The 18,973-nt window shown below is 35.7% G+C and overlaps 2 protein-coding genes across 3 annotated transcripts; one reads left to right on the forward strand and one right to left on the reverse strand.

The window, feature by feature from the left end:
• Positions 1–11,262: 11,262 nt before the first annotated feature.
• LOC121795758 (non-structural maintenance of chromosomes element 4 homolog A-like) lies at positions 11,263–13,181 on the reverse strand. Its single transcript, XM_042194351.1, has 7 exons — positions 13,106–13,181; positions 12,944–13,024; positions 12,476–12,725; positions 12,304–12,415; positions 11,913–12,126; positions 11,743–11,834; positions 11,263–11,670 (listed from the first exon to the last, which is right to left on the reverse strand). Exons 1-7 carry the CDS (start codon positions 13,179–13,181, stop codon positions 11,512–11,514), a joined length of 984 nt encoding a protein of 327 aa, XP_042050285.1. The 3' UTR covers positions 11,263–11,511.
• A 2,837-nt stretch (positions 13,182–16,018) lies between these two features.
• On the forward strand, positions 16,019–18,688 carry LOC121793644 (octanoyltransferase LIP2, mitochondrial-like). 2 transcript variants are annotated; one of them, XM_042191683.1, is made up of 4 exons: positions 16,019–16,173; positions 16,661–16,716; positions 16,966–17,696; positions 18,263–18,688. In XM_042191683.1, exon 3 carries the CDS (start codon positions 16,969–16,971, stop codon positions 17,674–17,676), a length of 708 nt encoding a protein of 235 aa, XP_042047617.1. In that variant the 5' UTR covers positions 16,019–16,173; positions 16,661–16,716; positions 16,966–16,968; the 3' UTR covers positions 17,677–17,696; positions 18,263–18,688. The 2 variants fall into 2 exon arrangements, with proteins under 2 accessions (XP_042047617.1, XP_042047616.1); XM_042191682.1 differs by lacking the exon at positions 16,661–16,716.
• Positions 18,689–18,973: the final 285 nt, after the last annotated feature.

Consider the following 18,973-nt stretch of genomic DNA (forward strand, 5'->3'; position numbering starts at 1 on the left):
AATTCAATTGGCCGTGTCAGTACCGTCGAATCGAGGCGGATCCAGACGAACATTTCTGTGTTGTTGATGGGGAAGATGACCACGGGGCTGTCGATCTGCCGATGGGTACCAGCACAAGGTAGGCCTAGGACCGGGTAAAGGAGAGTATGCCGGTCGATCCATTGGCGAGTGCTGGCTGAACTGCTGCTGCATATGGGAACCTGTGTGAAAGTTGAAGTTGTAATGCTGTGGCTGACCGGAAGGATCAGAGTAAGCCCACGGTGGCAGGTTGAGGGATTGAGGCGGTTGTTGAGTCATGAAACTGTGTGGCGGTGGTCGGTTATGGGTAGTTATTTTTGGGAAGTGGGAAATGGTGTTGTGGGTAGAAGTTATAAACGGTTGAGGACGTATGTGAAACTCATTAACCGCTGAGTGAAGCGGGTGTTGATGCATCTGCGTTTCACGAACCGCTGCGGAGGGTCTGGATCCGGTCGTGGTGGCACACGGTGGTCCACCGGTCGACGATCAGTTGCAGCCAAACGGGATTCCAATCTGGCAATAGTAGACATCATCCAATCCAAATGATCAGATGGAATTACTGGCGGAGTTGCTGCCACTGTAACAGTAGCCGCACCTGGTGGTGTCGACCCCTACTGTTCCCGACTTGGAAGCAGCGTGTTGTTTGGATTTATTGCCATGAGAACGTCAATGAAGGCACCAGATGATACGACGTTGATCGTATCGGAGAAAAGGATCGACGACGAGGGAGGCTCTGCGGTCGACGTCTGCGGGCGGAGGTCTCCTCCGTCAAGCAGTTTGTTAGATTTGGAGATAACTGAAAGAAAACAACGTGGGAAATAACTTTATCATTTATGAAAGAGACGTTGACAAGTTCCCTTTTTATATTCTAGGACCGTAGGGTGGTTCGACCTCTTATCTCCCGGGAAAGAACCACAAAGAAAACTCGAGATAGAACTTATAAATACGCTCGACTTCCTACTCTATTACATTAGATAAACGAACATAACTAACTATAAATAACTACCTCCTTACTTAGTCTTGGAAACGGATTGGAGCATAGAGCGAAGAACCAACGATAGCGTCTTCTGTAGAGTCACGGCAGGCTCTTCCGATGTTGGGTTCTTATCAATGTATTATATCTTCTTTTATTTTGAGAATGTATCTTTACCTCTTCTTGGAAGAAAATGTAAAAAATTAGTTATTTTTTTTTTGCATTCTTAATTTACTTTCTTCTCTTGAAATCCATTACTTTTTAAGAAGTTACCTTTTTGAGAAGTTAAATAAGAAATATACATTTTCAACTTACCTTTTTCCCCCTGGTTTATGACATTTTACAATTAGTCACTAATACCATTAATCATCTCCATGACATTTTACAATTAGTCACTAATACCATTAATTTTTCCCCGAGTTCTGGACATTTCTTTAAATAATTTGGTTGTAAATATTTAGATGTTGTTGTCGATTTTCTACAATCATCAAAATTGAAACTGGCGCAACTAAATTAAAGCTGAAATGTCAATTTAAGTACTGAACAATTTGTAGCTAATATCACTAATTTTGACATAATCTAAAATTTTCCCACGAAGTTAAAAACTTGATAGTATATATCATAAACTTTATTGTTGTTGACATTTTCCATAAGCCACAAAATCATGAAGTGTCAATATTTATAATACTTATATTACATTTTTAAAACATACACACTCTGAATGACACATATTTTACCGTGACATTGGTAAAGTAGGAGAGAGAAAAAGAAAAAAAATGGGTAAAATATTAGAGAGGTAGAGAACAAATATATATAGGTTTTAATGTATAATTGGCAAAATAAGAGAGAGATAATGGTAGTGTAAATACAACTAGCTTGTCCTAGGAACAATCAAAAAGAATTCTACTGCTATAGTGGGATTTGGATGAAATAGTGGTCTAGACATGGAATACTGATAGGAATAATGATCCGAATCAAAATTGAGAGCATACGTTGCAGCAAAAATAATGAAACAAAAGTAATCGAGAGCTTAAAATGAGAAAAAGGTTTTTATTTCTTTAATTCTCAATGACTCGATCTATGGGGATTCTCTAGTATTTATAGAGAACCCAAAAGACTTGACTCAATTCTAAAAGAAAAAGGAATGACAAACTAAGGAAACAATTAATCAAAAATAAGGAAATAAATCAAAAAGAAATCAAAATAAGTTTATCTCTAATGGCTGATGAAATCTCGATATTTGGGGGGCCGAGACGCGGTCCTCTTCGGTCGATCCTTCTTTGTCCCTCTATTCTTGGCCTGACCTCTCGCTCTTGGCTCTTTATTCTCTTCCACCTCCGACGTGTCTAGCTGCATGGGTTCATGCAGCTCTTCATTGTTGAACGGAGAATTATTAGCAAGGGTCGTATCAACTCCCCCCTCTTAGCGACGACCTTCTCCTCAAGGTGAAGGTCTGGAAAATGGGAGCGCAATAGCTGCTCCGCCTCCCAGGAGGGGTTCCATTTGGCGTCGGCTGACCAACGTACCAACCATTGAATTTGAGGAATTTTATTTACCAACACCGTGCGCCGTCCCGTCACCTCCATCGGGGTATCGCACGACTGACTCTGATTAAACTCCGACGGCAGAGCTACACCCATTGTCTTGCCCGGAATGGACGCCTTTAACAGCGAAACATGGAACACGTTATGTATTTTGCTGTCGACGGGCAGCTGTAGACGGTAGGCCACCTTCCCAATTCGTTCCAAAATTTCATAAGGTCCAAAATAGCGACGTGCGAGCTTGTTGGACAACGGCTTGTTCACCGACTTCTGCCTGTATGGATGGAGCTTAAGCAAAACGGAATCACCCACATTAAACTCAACATCCATCCGTTTTCAATTTGCGAACTCCGTCATGGCGAGCTGGGCACGCTGAATCCGACTTTTCAAACACCCGGAGTGTCTTCTCGCGCTCCTCGAGAAGCTCTGCCACCTCCTTGTTGTTCGAGGGTCGTGCATAGTGTCAAACAAACTCGGTGGCTCCCGACCTTAAAGGGCTTGAAAGGGCGACATTTCGATACTTGAATTGATGTTGCAGTTAAGAGCCAGCTCGGCCCACGGTGGCAGCGCAAACCAGCGCTTAGGGCGCTCGTAAACGAAAGCGCGCAAGTATTGTTCCAAGGCACGAATTGTTACCTTCGTCCGTTTGTATTTGAGAGTTGGATTAACTCAATGCTTTGGGAGTTAGAGATGAACCAATGCTCGGATAGTAGTGTTAGAAATAATGCAGCCTTTACACGGACAAACTCTTATATCACAAAAGAACAACAAACTAGAAGGTAAATAAAACAAAGTAAATACAATAAAAGAACAAGATGCAAACTATGGTCTTCTTCAAGTCGAGTCGAGGTATCCCTCTCTCCGCAAGATGAAATACGCCCCGACTAGTGCTCACGGATTGACGAAATATCCCCAAAGATGAAACGACTTTCCTCCTACCGAGTTGAAGCACCTCAAACTCGTAGGCACCGGCGAACTTGAATTGGAGGCGAGAACCGAGCAATGCAATGCTCCTAATGTGCACACTAGAATGTAGACACTAGAGAGAGTAGAGAGAATATTTGTTGTTGGTGTGTCCTTCTCATCTCTCAAACCCATCTATTTATAGGATATGAGAGACCACTTCAAAAGTCTTGGCATTAAGGATCCTCATAAACCACTTGGAGGTTACCTTAAGTTGAAAAGCTAAAAGACTTAAGAAAAGGAAAGGTTTTGGGACCCTCTAATTTCTCACATGTTTTTTTCACAATCCCTCACATTGGTTAGAGCGCTGCAAGCTCAAACCAACACATGACGTGTATGCATACACGCAGACTCTTTTGCTCACTTCTCAAAAAACGATACTGTATTTGGAGAGCTAACTTGTGGTTTTGAACCTTCCATAATCAACACTATCGGACATACCGGCGGGCTAGTGGACGCGATGCCTTGAACTATTCCTCCTTGGTGTATGCCTAGTCAATAGCATTAACACAATATTGTCTCAACTCCATCAGTTCTCACGTTAGTGTCCGTTTCGGCCGTGGAACACCTCTTTGGAATTCATAAGTGACTCACACACACACGAAGTGGCCTCACTTCTCACTTACATAGGTGATTCTTTCATGAGTATCCTGCCATACTGCATCTCCTTGAGATTTCAAGAATCTTTAAAAGTTAAAAGACTTAACCTCTTACCACGTGCAAGTTACAACACTCAATGCTTTCTAAAGAATGGGCGAAGATTAAAATCTTCTGAGTGTTACAGCTAGATTTGTATAGCTTTGTTTTCCCATTGAACCAATCCCATGGGATCTCCAATCGTATGGTTGGTTTACCACTATACTCATCTTTTAAGATGTGGTTTTCAATCCCATCCCTTTTAGCAATTTATGCATTTGATCACGGTTTAAACCTTTTGTTAACGGATCCGCTAAGTTATCCACTGACTTTACATAGTCAACTGATATAATGCCACTTGTGATCAACTGTCTTATGGTCTTATGTCGCCGACGAATATGTCGAGACTTACCATTATAAAATTCACTTTGTGCTCTACCTATAGCTGCTTTGCTATCACAGTGTATCAATACTGCGGGCACTGGCTTCTTCCAACATGGAATACATTCTAGGAAATTTCTGAGCCACTCGGCTTCTTCCCCTGCTTTATCCAATGCGATAAACTCAGATTCCATGGTGGAACGAGCAATACACGTCTGTTTCGTTGATTTCCACGAGACAGCGCCACCCCCACAGTGAACACATACCCACTTGTCGAGAATGAGTCTTTTGAATCAGAGATCCAATTTGTATCACAGTACCCTTCAAGTACTTGGGGATATCTTGTGTAATCATCTATAAATGTGATGAAGTACTTTTTACCACCTCTAGTTTGCACAAATTTTAAATCACATGCGTCTGTATGAATTAATTCTAGATGTTTTGTGCTCCGTTCTACCGAGCGAAACGGTAGCTTGGTCATTTTTGCTTCAACACAGACTTCACATTTCTTTTGTGAGTTAAACTCGTGAACTTTTAGTAAATCAAGATTCACTAATCTTTTTATAGCATTTAGATTTACATGACCCAATCTATTATGCCATAAATCAGAGCTTTCAGGCAAATAAGAGGATGTGTCATCTTCCTTATTGCTTATTCTTTTTCCACGGTGAATGACCGTAACATTCAGCTCAAAAATCCCTTTCACTTGGTCTTTCCTCACCTATAAACTTTTCATACATGGTCAATATAACCTTTTCACACTCAAATTCTAGTGAAAATCCATGATTTACTAGAAGTGAGTCTGACACCAAATTATTTCGGATGTTGGGGACATGCAACACGTCCTTAAGGGTAACAACCTTTCAAGATCCTAATTTTAGGAACACATTACCCACACCAACCACCTCAGTGGTTTCCCATGCATACTTTTCTACCTCCAACAGATTTGTAAGTAGGAAAAACGCTTCTCTCGGAGCACACATGTCATGTGGCACCCGTATCAACAAACCATTCATTTGGATTGTTACCATGGTCCACGTCAGAGACCATTGCGATCACCTCGTAATCTTTGTTGTTTATAACAACAGGTTCAAATAATTTGCACAATATTGTTTCCAACAATAAGTACACAATTATATTGAACCATATGTGCATTGCTATATTCAATAACCTATGCATCCCAATTACTACTACCAAGTCTAAATTGGTCTTGCTTGTCAGATGACAAATGATAAACACCATTCTCAAGAGAATAGATCTCAAGGAGTTAACCACTCCATAGCGCATCGACATGATTTCAGCAAGAGTACAATATTTCGTCTTGCGATTGTTAGAAATAATGCAAACTTTACACGGACAAACTCTTGTATCACAAAAGAACAACAAACTAGAAGGTAAATAAAACAAAGTAAATACAATAAAAGAACAAGATGCAAACTAAGGTCTTCTTCAAGTCGAGTCAAGGTATCCTTCTCTCCGCAAGACGAAATACGCCCCGGCTAGTGCTCACGGATTGAAGTAATATCCCCAAAAATGAAACGACTTTCCTCCTACCGTAATATCCCTAAAAATGAAACGACTTTCCTCCTACCGAGTTGAAGCACCTCAAACTCGTAGGCACCAGCGAACTTGAATTGGAGGCGAGAACCGAGCAATGCAATGTTCCTAATGTACACACTGGAATGTAGACACTAGAGAGAATATTTGTTGTTGGTGTGTCCTTCTCATCTCTCAAACCCATCTATTTATAGGATAGGAGAGACCACTTCAAAAATCTTTGCATTAAGGATCCACATAAACCACTTGAAGGTTACCTTAAGTTGAAAAGCCAAAAGACTTAAGAAAATGAAAGGTTTTAGGACCCTCTAATTTCTCACATGTTTTTTTCCACAAGTAGTTGTGCTTCGACTGAGAATCAATTGGTGGGAAGATGGAACTCATAGTGGGTTGTATGGATCAAAGTTGAGCTTACGTGAATCGATCATAGGGTAGTATGTGTCACCTATTTTAGATCATTTTGTATGATTTAAATTGTGACTAATCCGCATTAGATGCTAAATTGGCAGGAATAGGGGATTTTGAGTGGTGGATTTTAAATAGTGCATATGTGGATTCAAATGAGAGAGAGAATAAAAGTACGTAGAAACTGCATGTGGAAGGCAAGAATAGATTTAGCAAGTTGCCTAAGTTGTGAATTTGGGAAATTTGGCCCAACCACTCTCGAGTGTTTTCTTTCTCTCTCTCAAGTTGTGTGGGAAGGGAACAAGACCATCTCGTGTTTAATTTAGCCGAGGGTGAAGAAGTATTTAGTATAGTTATTATCTCTGTTGTTGTGCGCTTAATTCACGTAATGTTTCTGTTGTCTAAGTAGTTCAACATTGAACGACCCACCAAACCTGTAAGATTTTATTTATTTTTGTTGAAAACATGTTCTGAGTCGTGTATGCATAGCGTGAATAAAATAAAGTGCAAGAGTTGTATATATAAAGTTGAAATAAAAACTGCTCGGTGGTTGCTCGGTACACGCACGGCGCACAATAGACACCGTGCGTGCACCGAGCCGCACTCGGCCATGCCTGTCATCTCGGCGCCCTCGGACCTCCGCGTGACGGCTATTTCACAATAGGCGCCGTCGCGACCTTCGTTCCGCTCGGCGGCCGGACAGGCGCCTATTGTGAAAAAAGCTTCTGACAGACAAGGTAGATTTACCTCAATTTCAATTGGTAGTTATTTCGAAAATTAAAACTTCATTACATTCCAGAAATGTAAATGTAAATGTAAATGTAAATGTTGTGAACAAATCGAGAGCTCAAATAAAAAAACTATTTGTGGAGCAAAAGTCTCCCAAATTAAAACTCAGAGCTCACAAATCATCTTCACTTCTTTCAGTGATCTCCTGCACCCTTTTTCACCGTTCGTAGGTGTCGCAGCCCACAAGCATTGCACAGTGTCTGCAATAATGATTTCAGAAATACAATAAATCAAAACTGATAAAAACTGAAATCTTAAGTTGGTGCAAAAACGTGCAACTAATATAAATTTAAAAAAGAAAACTTAAAATTAGAAAAAAAACTGACCTGTGGACCATCAGGACCTTTCCTCCAAAGAGGAGTGCTCTGAGAGCCACAGACTTTGCAAGCTTTATCATCATCTACCATATGTCTTTTATGGGTAGAAGTGGTTATAGTATTGTGAGGGACAGAACCCTTATGAGCAAAGTAGTTGTAGGTTGAAGGTGCAACTCCTACAACTACTGATGACGATGAAGAACTATTATATGGTGCATTCCAGTTTCCCTGTCCACATGAAATCCGCTTACCACAATCAACATAAGTTAACCTTATTTTGTTACTTCACATTGATGGGAACTAGGAAGATGTAATAGCTCAATATAATTTGTAAAGATAATTACTAAGTTGGAGGAGAAAATATAAAAGACCCATCAAATTGAAAGTATATGGAGTAGTATGTATATATATATATAGAAAATAATAAATTATGATTAAATTATTCTCTTAAAAAATATGTATGAGGTTAAAGAATTTATTTTGGAAAGCTTAGAAGGTATTGGAAGCTCAGACAAACATGCCAGAAATAAAGTTTTCATACAATTGAGACACTTTGCGTATTTGACAATATTTTAAAATAAATTAACAAATTTGATTATAGAGATGGTCGGCCTCAAATTTATTTTGCTGAGGTACCAATATGTATAATATAGAACAAATATTCAGTTAGTGCGGAAAGGGAGTAAAAATTAGTACCATATCATCGTTATTTTGTTCATCTTGATTCTCGATATAGTAATCCGATGGTCCCAATTTTAAGGTAAGATCGATCTCCTTAAATTCATCATTTTTCGAGTGCGAGTTCCCATTGCGTTTATCCATTATCTGCAGTTAAGATAATGTATACAATTATTAAACCATGAAACAAAAAGGAAGTAGAGTGCACATTTTATCTATATATCGTATACTACTACTGTGCACAGCATATGAAATTACTAAAATGATAATTACTAGTTGAGTGTATGAAGGATGACTATGAAATTTCAAAGTATCTGTGTTGTAGAATAAACTAATTACCTAATTCCAAAAAATTAATTTAAGGAGAAAAAGACTTGCGAAAATGTGATCAAGAAGTGGCAGAACGCCTACAAAAAAGTATACATGTGATAAACCTCTCCATATACTACGAATACATGTAAAACAGTAAAAGTGTGTTCAATGGTAAAGACAAACAACATATAATCGACAAAAAAAAGTATGGGTGAGAAATTAAACAAGATATATATGATTACTTCAATGTCTGTGCCGAATTTATGTTATGTATAATACATGTATATATGAAATGTAATAATTACTCACTTTTTTAGATCTATAAGCAGGTAAGTGAATCAAAATAAACATAAATCTCACTCTTGAAAGATGCTATGTGACGTATACATCGCGACAAATATAAACATCTATATATACGGCAACGAATATATATGTGTATTCAACGGTAAAGACAAAATAACATATACTAATCGACAAAAAAATCTATGAATAAGAAATCAAACATGATATATATGATGACTTCAATGATTCGCTTGTGCCAAATTATGCTATGAAAAGTACATATATATATGAACTGTAATTACTTTTTTAGATCAATAAGCATATAAGTGGATCAAAATAAACATAAATCCCACTCTTGAAAGATGCTATGTGATGTATACATCGCGACAAATATAAACATCTCCATATACGACAGCGAATATATATGTGTATTCAACGGTAGAGACAAAATAACATATAATCGACAAAAAAATATATGGATAAGAAATTAAACATGAGATGTGATTAGTCTTTTAGATCAATCAATAAGCATATAAGTGAATCAAAATAAATATAAATTACCTTCTTGATATATGCTTAAGAACAACATTACTAATTTTAATCCTTTTAACTATATGTATCGATTTATTTCAGATTGATCATGAAACAAGATCCATGATGACAATCTAAGATTGCACCAACACTAATGTTGATATTCACATCCATTAATTAATTTATCTTTCCAAATAAACTACAAAAAAGAACTTTAAAACAGAAGAAATATAAGCACCTCTCTCCACACACACACACACACACACACATGAAAGAACTCTAGGAACATATATATGAACATAACACACACACAGAGATAGACTCACATGTATTAAACCTAAATGATGTGGGGATAATGAGCTCTTCCTTCCAATGGAGACAGCTGCAACTGTGGTCACAAAATATTTGCAGAAGATACAATAGAATTGAGGATCGAGCCCTCACTATTTAGAGAGAAGAGAATGAGTCTGACCTGTCATTTCCAAATAAATGTGTAAAGTAAATTCATGGCTGTTCATAAATGTGTAAAGTAAATTCATGGCTGTTCATAAATGTGTATGCTTTCTTCTGCAATAAATGTGTGAGTTTGCTCATACTCACAAAAGCGATGATTATTTAATTATCATACTAATCTATTTATGGATTTTAAGATAGTTCCAAAATCCAACAACATTGCACTCGATTTCTTGATTACAAAACACAACTACAAACTTGAAATTATATCCACTTAATTTCTTTCACATTTTAGGTTCTGTAAATGATCAAATTAAGATAATATCAATTTAATTAAAAGTTTATAATTGTTAGTTTCAATTTATATGTAAAAGTTGTATGATCAAATCATGCAATCTAGACTTAATTATATGCTTTATATATAACATAATTTTAGATCCAGCATAATATGGCATGTTTACTTAATAAAAATATACTGTAACATTATTATATAGTAAAAAAAGTGTGAATTTTTTCTATAGCGATTTTATATCACCTCTCTACATGCTATATTTACGTATGATTGATCCATGTAATTTGGTTATAACCAATATTATCTTTTTGGAAATGTTGATTAAGGGGATCAAGATTCATTTTCTTATTTCTAAAACTTTATAAAACATTTATTTCTAAACTATGACACTTTTGAATTTTGATGGCATAATACTTTAATTTTATTGATTAAGCAACGTTAAAACTTAGTAAAAAATTGGATCAATTAAACTAGGCATACCAATTTCGCAAAATCTCTATAGTTAATCTTAATTTCGTCACTTCAAATCGGCGAAATCAACTGTCCAAAAGCAAAACAATAAAGTCGGGCAACGATATGAACACATTAATTTAGCCAGTTGACCTCTATAAGTTTGTTGAATTATATACTGATATATGTATGCTACCCAATTAATATTAGCAGAGCAAAATAAATTGTCAATGAGTGGGACAAATTAGAATACACTTATAAGTAAATTGCAAGTCCCAAGGGGTTCGAGTGCATAAATTTGAAAAAGTCACACTAACTGATGCATTATTCTAAATGTGTAAATATGAATTTTTTAAATCCCAAACTAATTCCATTTTATAATAAATATCTCAAACTATCATACTCCTATTATAAAGTGCTAATAACATAAATCCCAAACTAATTACATTTTATGAAAAATATCTCAAACGATCGTATTATATATTAAGTGTCAATAACAAAAAAAATACAGTATACTAATCCAGCTTCTCGTATTGTACAAATCAATGACGTTTTGTTTCTCTCTCTTTATTCACTCGTATCATCAAAACAAGTCAATGTCATTTCAAATTACTAGAATCGTCAATTTATTTAGTCATAATCTTCATCCCAGATAAATTTGCCACACAAGACATGGCACGCAAATTTTAATTGGTTTGAAATATTTCACTGAGAAAATAAATACACACTTAAAATAAATACACACTTCGCACCAATCAACCTAATATTAGCAAGCAATTTCAACATCAGGCCAGAGGCTATGTACATAATTCACCACTTGAGAGTTGAGACAAAAAATACTAAATACATGACAAAAGTTGCTGGCAGCAAAATCTTCAATTTGCAAGTGATGATCACAGCATGGTATGGCCATATATGGTTGCTTGAATGCTTCTAAACCGTGCAAACAAACTGGGTCTGGGTATCAATTGGAATCCCTTCTGGTATGCCGATACCATCTTCATCAATCGATTTAGCAGAACATGAACTGATGTCAAATGCATACCTTTGTGGCATCACTTCTTTTTCGTATGGCACGTATTCCTTCATCTCCTGCAGTTTCAGAGATGGTGAATGTTTAACGACGAAAACAAATATTTGATCAAGTTCAGTGACAATGTTTACCTCCCAGTCATTGAAGTCAAGTCTGAATATGAATTGGTGGTTTGTAGCTACTCCAGTCCTGATTTCTTCTGCGCTTGGACCATTTCTTGGAGCTGCAACGAATTAATAGTAAGAGATATAAATGGCAAAATATAGCTAAAAAGTTTTGCATGAGCAAGATGGTTACTAACCAACGACTCTAGCACCAGTATCGTTTACATATATATGAACTCTACCGTCTTTTACTAAGAACGCCATTGCAAACAAGTTCTCAATAGTCTGTGAAAATGAATCCCTGTTTAAGATGAGGGTTTCAACTCGAACTTTTTTCCTTCTCTTCAATACCTCAAACATCACATGAATGTTTCGATCAGTGTCTGACATCAAATCTACAGCAATCTTGAACTGTTGCAGAAATACAAGAACTAGTCAGATAATTGTGCATAACACTGAAATGAAAGCTTCATATACAAGCAATAATGTTGAAACAGGAGCTTGTCACATGCTATATTTTTCAAATACTAAGATATGGAGTAATCATCAATGCAGAATGGCTGAACAATGAAAACTCATCAATCCGACCTCTTCTGGATGCGTTCTCTTCAATGATCTGGCTCGCTTTGCACGAACAACTGGCTTCCGTTGCTTGAGCACAGTTAGCATAGGTCCGTTCCTAAAGCAACATGTGCATACACTTTGATATTTACAAATAATTTTTTCATGTCTTTATGAAGATGAAATATATTTGACTTACATTGTCCGGCAGCCGGAACCACTCATGAAAATAGGAGAAACGCAAGAGCCAATATCTAGCCACGAGACAGTATAAGAGTTATCTGAGAGCACTTTATGCCTTTTCAGCAGCCCGAATTGTTTGATCAAGCAAGAAACAAATTCCGGTGGGGTAGCACATACTGCAGTATTTGACCTAACAGAGTCCATTAATATGTTGGTCAGCCCTAACAAGGTCTCTGCATCAGCTACCTGCTCTCGCGGCTTTGTTACTGCACATTATAATTTATACATTAGTGGATTGCCATTTCAAGCAAAAATTATCACGGTCGTAAATAATTGATGAACATTAAAAAGCTAGAACTTCAGCACATACACGCACCCTGATAGCGATAGCTCGGAGAAGGTAAAATTGTAAGAGTGCAACATTGCTTCACTACTTTATAAAAACATTAGACTTTAGTGAAAGTGAGTAAAACTGTAAAAGTACCTTCTGTATGGATGATTTCTACTTGGTTCATTATGGAGACGAACTTATTCGATGTCGCATTTGCTATTTCATCTTTCTTCTCTGCAAATAAATGAAACAAGGTAGTAGAATGAAACGATAAATGATGAAGTATTAAAGGTTTAAACTTGGAAATATATGTACCCTTGATGCGGTTTTCGATTTCACGGTAGCATGAACGAATGGTCCTACTTTTGTCCTCCTCCTCCTCCTTCCCCATTGCCCTTGCTCTCTTGGTGTGTTCCGTGTTTGGCTGTAGCGTATGGTAGAATATGAAGAGTCTGCTAAATGAATGTATCGAGAAAAGTGCCACGTGCGACGTGTGATGTTTTCACGGTTTTGGCTTCTCATTTTCCCTCCAAAACAAACACACAATTACCCTAATAAATAAAATCATTACTCTAAACTTCAAATTTTGAAAATGAATTGCATTAGAATTATCTGAATTAAAATTTTAATTCATTTAAGATGTAAGATACTCTTTTACGTTTTAAATGATTTCTTTCTCATTTCCCTCTTTTCAGCTTCTGCAACAATTTTGACCATTTTTATTTATTTTCATCTCTCTTCTTTATTGTCTTACTTCTCTCTCTTTAATTAATAATCTTATTTTATCCTAAAAAGTCAACTTATCAATAATTAGATATATGCTTCGAATAATAAATTTATTCTTATTTTATTAATTTTTGGGGAATATGTAAATTTTATCGTTTAATTGATTTATATTAACTTTTTATATTTTTTGTAATTTCAAATACATATAGTATATTTTAGTGCGAAATAAATTAAAATGTAGCATTGCATACGAAATTTTAGTTTTATTTTATCAAATTTGAACTATATAGACATATTTCTTTCATCTAAAGTTATAATATAAAATTAAAATATATAAAATCCATATGAATAAATATATTTTAGATTATAAAACAAATTATTCATATATCTAAAATTATTTTTATTTTAAAACACATAAATGCTAAGAGAGATCAAACGAGAGGATGAGAGAACAATGGGCATAAAAGAGTAAAATAAGAATAAATAGAAATGTACAAATTTTCATTTGAGAAAGATTAAATGAGAAAGAAATAATATAAAAAAAGTAAAAAAAGATCTTAAATAAATTAAAAGTAAATGAGATCTCTAGACTCTAGCGCGATTTATATTGTACGCATCCGATTAGTGCGAACGGATAAAAGTAAGAAACTAAATTTTCCATCCGTGCCGATATGTAAATTAAAACTCCGGCCAATTTTGTTTGATAATAAATTAGCCAATAATATTTGTTTTTCAGGGCCCGTTATGTATCCAAAATAAAAAAGGAAAATACATCTGATTTATTTATCTTATTGAATAAATAACTTTTTTTTTATCTCATTGCAAAATACAGCTGAATTACTTACTGAACTTTGTAGGCAGTAAATTTACATTTCTGATATATAAAATGCAGTATACTATACAACATTCAATTGAAGCGTAATTGTTGTTTGCACTATTTAACCAAAAAAATCGTGGAAGAACAGTGACAGAACCAGAAAATTATATAAGTCGGGAATGAAATTTATTAAAATAAATATTAAAATATTTATATTTACATGTAATGCATGTTCAACTTTTACAACACACTTCGAAATCGCTGAAGAATAATCTCATTTTCAATTTCTTTGAAAAACTCTCTATCAATACTCAATATATACTACTACTACTAAGATAGCATTCATTCATTCTATCTCTCATTCTATTGCGTAAATATTACTATGTTTTAACAAGTTTCATTGAAGCACTTGCAGTTGAATAATTCCTACAATAAAATTCCGATGCATAACTATAATCAATAACAACAAGATTTCTTAGTGTTGGAATATATTATTTCATACACTAATAATTTTACTAACTACTAGTATTACTTGCAAAGTACAGATAATTTTATATTAATTCTAATTCAACTACCAAGTGGTCCAAATCCAAATACCAATTAAATTAATAGGCATTGAGGCAAATAAAATATATTAAAAAACATGAGACACACTGCACTACGCTGTTATTGCAAATAAAATTAATTTTACAATTCTATCAAATAGTGAAATACATTTCCTGATACGGACACACGACAACTGTGCTTTGTGCTTAGAGCATCTCCGAGGGGAGGTGTAAACTAATATAACTACCATATTTACCTTTTTTTATAAGATCATTATCTAAAATGAGAGGTATTTGAGAAGACATTATACATTTTCTCATTTTAAAGAGATATCTTTACCTCCCCATTAATGAAGAGGTAAAATCTTATAACTACCATATTTGTCTTCTTTTCATAAAAAACCCTTATCCAAAGGGAGAGGTATTTGAGAATGTATTACACTTTATGTTTTTTAATGCATTTTGTATAATTATTTTATGGGATATTGGCACCTAATAACATGGAACTTTCAAAAAGTTGGGTTTTCCCACGAAATTTAAAATTGACAAATAATATCATGAACTTTACCTCGAGTTTGTTATTTCCCATCAATGAAAAAATTCCGGCAAATAATATCATGATACATATTTTTTTCCCGTAAATTCTCGACAACAACTTCGAGAATTTCAAGATTTTCAATCTTTGGGAATAGTTTTTCTTGAAGCACACCCTCCAAATTTGTTCTTCAACCTATTAATATAGCCGGATTTTTCTCAATGGTGGGAAATAACAAATTCGAGGTAAAATTCGTGATATTATTTGTCAATTTTAAAGTTCGTGGGAAAAATCTAATTTTTTGAAAGTTCCAGGATATTAGATGCCAATATCCCTTATTTTATTTTTAAAAAATAATTTACCTTTCTATATACATTTTTCCTTTACAAGTTACTTTTTAAAAGGATATATTTCACTTTTTAAGAAGGTAAATATATAATACATAATATACCTTTTTTATATATCTTCTCCCCTTAGAGATGCTATTAGGCAATAACATTAGTTTTATCATAGCCCAAAAAGACAAAAAACAAAAGCCCAACAATAAAATATCTGGGCCAAAACTAATAAGCCCAAGTTGTCTCAGTGGCGCTGCGGCTGTGGAGTGTGGATTCTGGACGGTTGGAGTGCAGGGCTGCTTTGGGGCGGAGACTGGTCGGAGGAAGGCCGTATAAGGGTGGTCGGGGTCTGGTGCCTGCCAAGCCCCCACTGGCGCCCTATGTGGTTCCGTCGCTGCTGAAGAAACATCATCTAATTTAAGGTGAGTTACATTTCTCATTTATATTCATATTATTTGGTCTTCCTTTTCCGAAAATTTTCAAAATAAACTTTTACTTTTTACAAATTTGATAAATTTCTTCCGCTTCAGAAGCTGAGCTTCACAGATTCATACATTTTCAAACTTCCATTGTTTACAGATTATCGAATCTTTTGTGGAATATAGATAACAGTCAGTTTATTTTTAGCATATTTTTTTATAATTAATTCTGTTTTATCAATTTAAATTTGAATCTATTGATTTAGATTATATATTGTGTGGATGCGTTAATGATCCAGATATTGAGGTAGGCATCCAAGGTTGAATGTGTGGAGTGGGTAGATGCAAGTTATATATGCATTTTTTTAAAGCCACATACATATATCTCTAATTCTGGATGAAATGGTGAACATGCAGATAAGGTGGTTGATATAATTTCTTGCTTAAACACCAACATATTTTTTAACTACTCGTCTCTTGTAAGATACAGTTGGAAGGTTATTATACATGGAAGGCTGCTTATGCTGAACATGGGAGCAAAATAATGTAAATACCATGTTTCTTTTTTTTTAACAGACTCATAGGCTTTTGTTTTCTTACTTCAACTAAATTGAGTAAAAAATTGTTTTGTTACTGTATTCAGTTTCTTATGACTTTGATGCCTTTTGTCTTTTTAAGTCCAAATACACAATCTTCCCGAAATTGCTATAAACCAACATAATACCTGATTATGATATTTCAAGTATACATACTCTTGGATGAATATGATATCTATTGAGCATTTTGATTATTTAGGAAATGAGAGGTCCTAGAAGCATTGAGATATGGAAGATGGGTGCTGTCAATTATTTGGAGGCACTTAAGCTGCAAGAGAAATTGGCATCTGATAGAAAAACACACAAGATCAAAGACACCTCGTTGTCTCTACAGCATCCACCCACATTCACTCTTGGCAAACGGCGGACTGTTCACAATGTATTGGTTTCCGAGGCTGAGCTCAAAGCAATGGGAGCAGAGCTTCACTATACTGAAAGAGGAGGCGACGCTACATTTCATGGTCCTCATCAGGCCATTTTGTACCCTATTATCTCCTTGAGAGATATTGGCATAGGGGCCAGAAAATACGTGGAGAATCTTGAGTCAACAATGATTGAGTTGGCTTCTCTATATGGCGTTAAAGCTCGTGCTGGAGAAACGGGTGAGACGGGGGTTTGGGTTGGCCGGAGAAAGATTGGGGCGATTGGGGTTCGCATATCTTCTGGAGTTACATCCCATGGTTTGGCTTTCAACATCGATCCCGACTTGAACTACTTCAAACACATTGTGCCATGCGGGATACCGGATAAAGAAGTCACTTCTTTGCAAAAGGAGGTGGGGCTGGGGCAGAAGCTTCCTTCTGAACAAGTCATTCATGAGCAATTGGTTTCATGTTTCACAAAAATATTTGGCTATACTGATATTACATGGAGAGACAAAACATCGGTATCCTCGGATGGTCATGAATGAACCGCAACATACTGAAAAGGGTTAGCATTTTTTTTCCCATCTTTGATAATAATATGGTCCCAATAAACGGACTGCTGAAATTTATGCGTTTCCTCTGGTTGGATCGGATCAACTGTTATATTTTTGTTTGGCATAATTGAGTTTTAGTTGATTGTGCATCCATGGATGGTTGGAATATGTGGAACCCTGTTTTGTTTATCACTAAGAAGTTACATGTAGTTGAACCCAAATAATGTGTGTTCACTTGCACTAGTATAAAAAAGAGAAGAAAATGTAATAGGAATGTGTTGTTAGCTGCACATGACTCAATCTGGTAGCCTGGAAATCAGCCTCAATATTTATTCGAATATTTTATAAACAACACATGTTTCTGTCTGGCTAAAGCACGAGCTCAGCTAGCTACAAGAAATGGGCAAATGCTCACACTATAAACTACTACCATTCTCAGCCTTTTGTCATTTCCACCTATCCCTATTCCAGTTTTCTTGATAAAAGATGAGTAAGAGTAACAATCACACAACAAAACTTGTATTTCTATTCTTGATGCTCTTGCCTTTACTCCTCTCTGCCTCTGCTGTGCATGTAGCCAATGCAAAACCACAGTGGAGAAAGCTGTTACTCTCTTCAAATTCACTATTCGTGACCAAAGCCAAGTCGAGTGGATCCACGCTGGAGCCGGAGAAAGCAATGGAAAACGGCCTGAGGAAACGGCCTCCAAGCGCTTCCAATCCGACTCAGAATAAATGAGGTGTTGCAGTAGGAGACGCACAGATCAGATAATGATCTAATTCTGTCATTTTTGCACTTCCCTTTCATATTACTTGTCAGATTTCTTAGCTTAGTTCTTAGCAAGAATGTTGAACTTAGCCTTAGCTCAATAGGATTATCTCTTTTCATTTTTCTTTCCATATAAGAATTCGTTTCTCTTTTTTTTTTTTGCATTATTTGTAATTGTAGGGGTCTAGGGCAAGAATGAGATGAAAGTATCTAATGAAACTTTTACTATCATCAAGGATTAATGTTTGTTTTACTTAAAAATTGTAGTACTACTATCTTGCACTAGGTATGTCGTAAATCTATATATCTTCTTGTTCTAGTTTTATCTTTTGTTTATAGGTATTTATGTGTATTTAGCAAATCTAAATATGTACTCATAATTTTTTAAAAATAAAAGTAAAAATAAATGACGAAAGTTGAATACCATCTGCACTGATCCATGCGGATACACACAACACAAATCTTGGTGGGCTTCAGAGCTTTACAGAGAGGAGGAATATTTCCTAAAGCATACATGGGT

This window comes from Salvia splendens, chromosome 3 (genome assembly GCF_004379255.2).
Source record: "Salvia splendens isolate huo1 chromosome 3, SspV2, whole genome shotgun sequence".
NCBI lineage: Eukaryota > Viridiplantae > Streptophyta > Magnoliopsida > Lamiales > Lamiaceae > Salvia > Salvia splendens.

Coding starts and splice junctions, on each gene's coding strand:
- LOC121793644 (XM_042191683.1), top strand. CDS start 16,969: ATGAGAGGTCCTAGAAGCATTGAGATATGGAAGATGGGTGCTGTCAAT.
- LOC121795758 (XM_042194351.1), bottom strand. CDS start 13,181: ATGGGGAAGGAGGAGGAGGAGGACAAAAGTAGGACCATTCGTTCATGC. Junction 13,025..13,105: donor AATCGAAAACCGCATCAAGG/GTACATATATTT, acceptor ATTTATTTGCAG/AGAAGAAAGATGAAATAGCA. Junction 12,416..12,475: donor GGTTCCGGCTGCCGGACAAT/GTAAGTCAAATA, acceptor TAAATATCAAAG/TGTATGCACATGTTGCTTTA.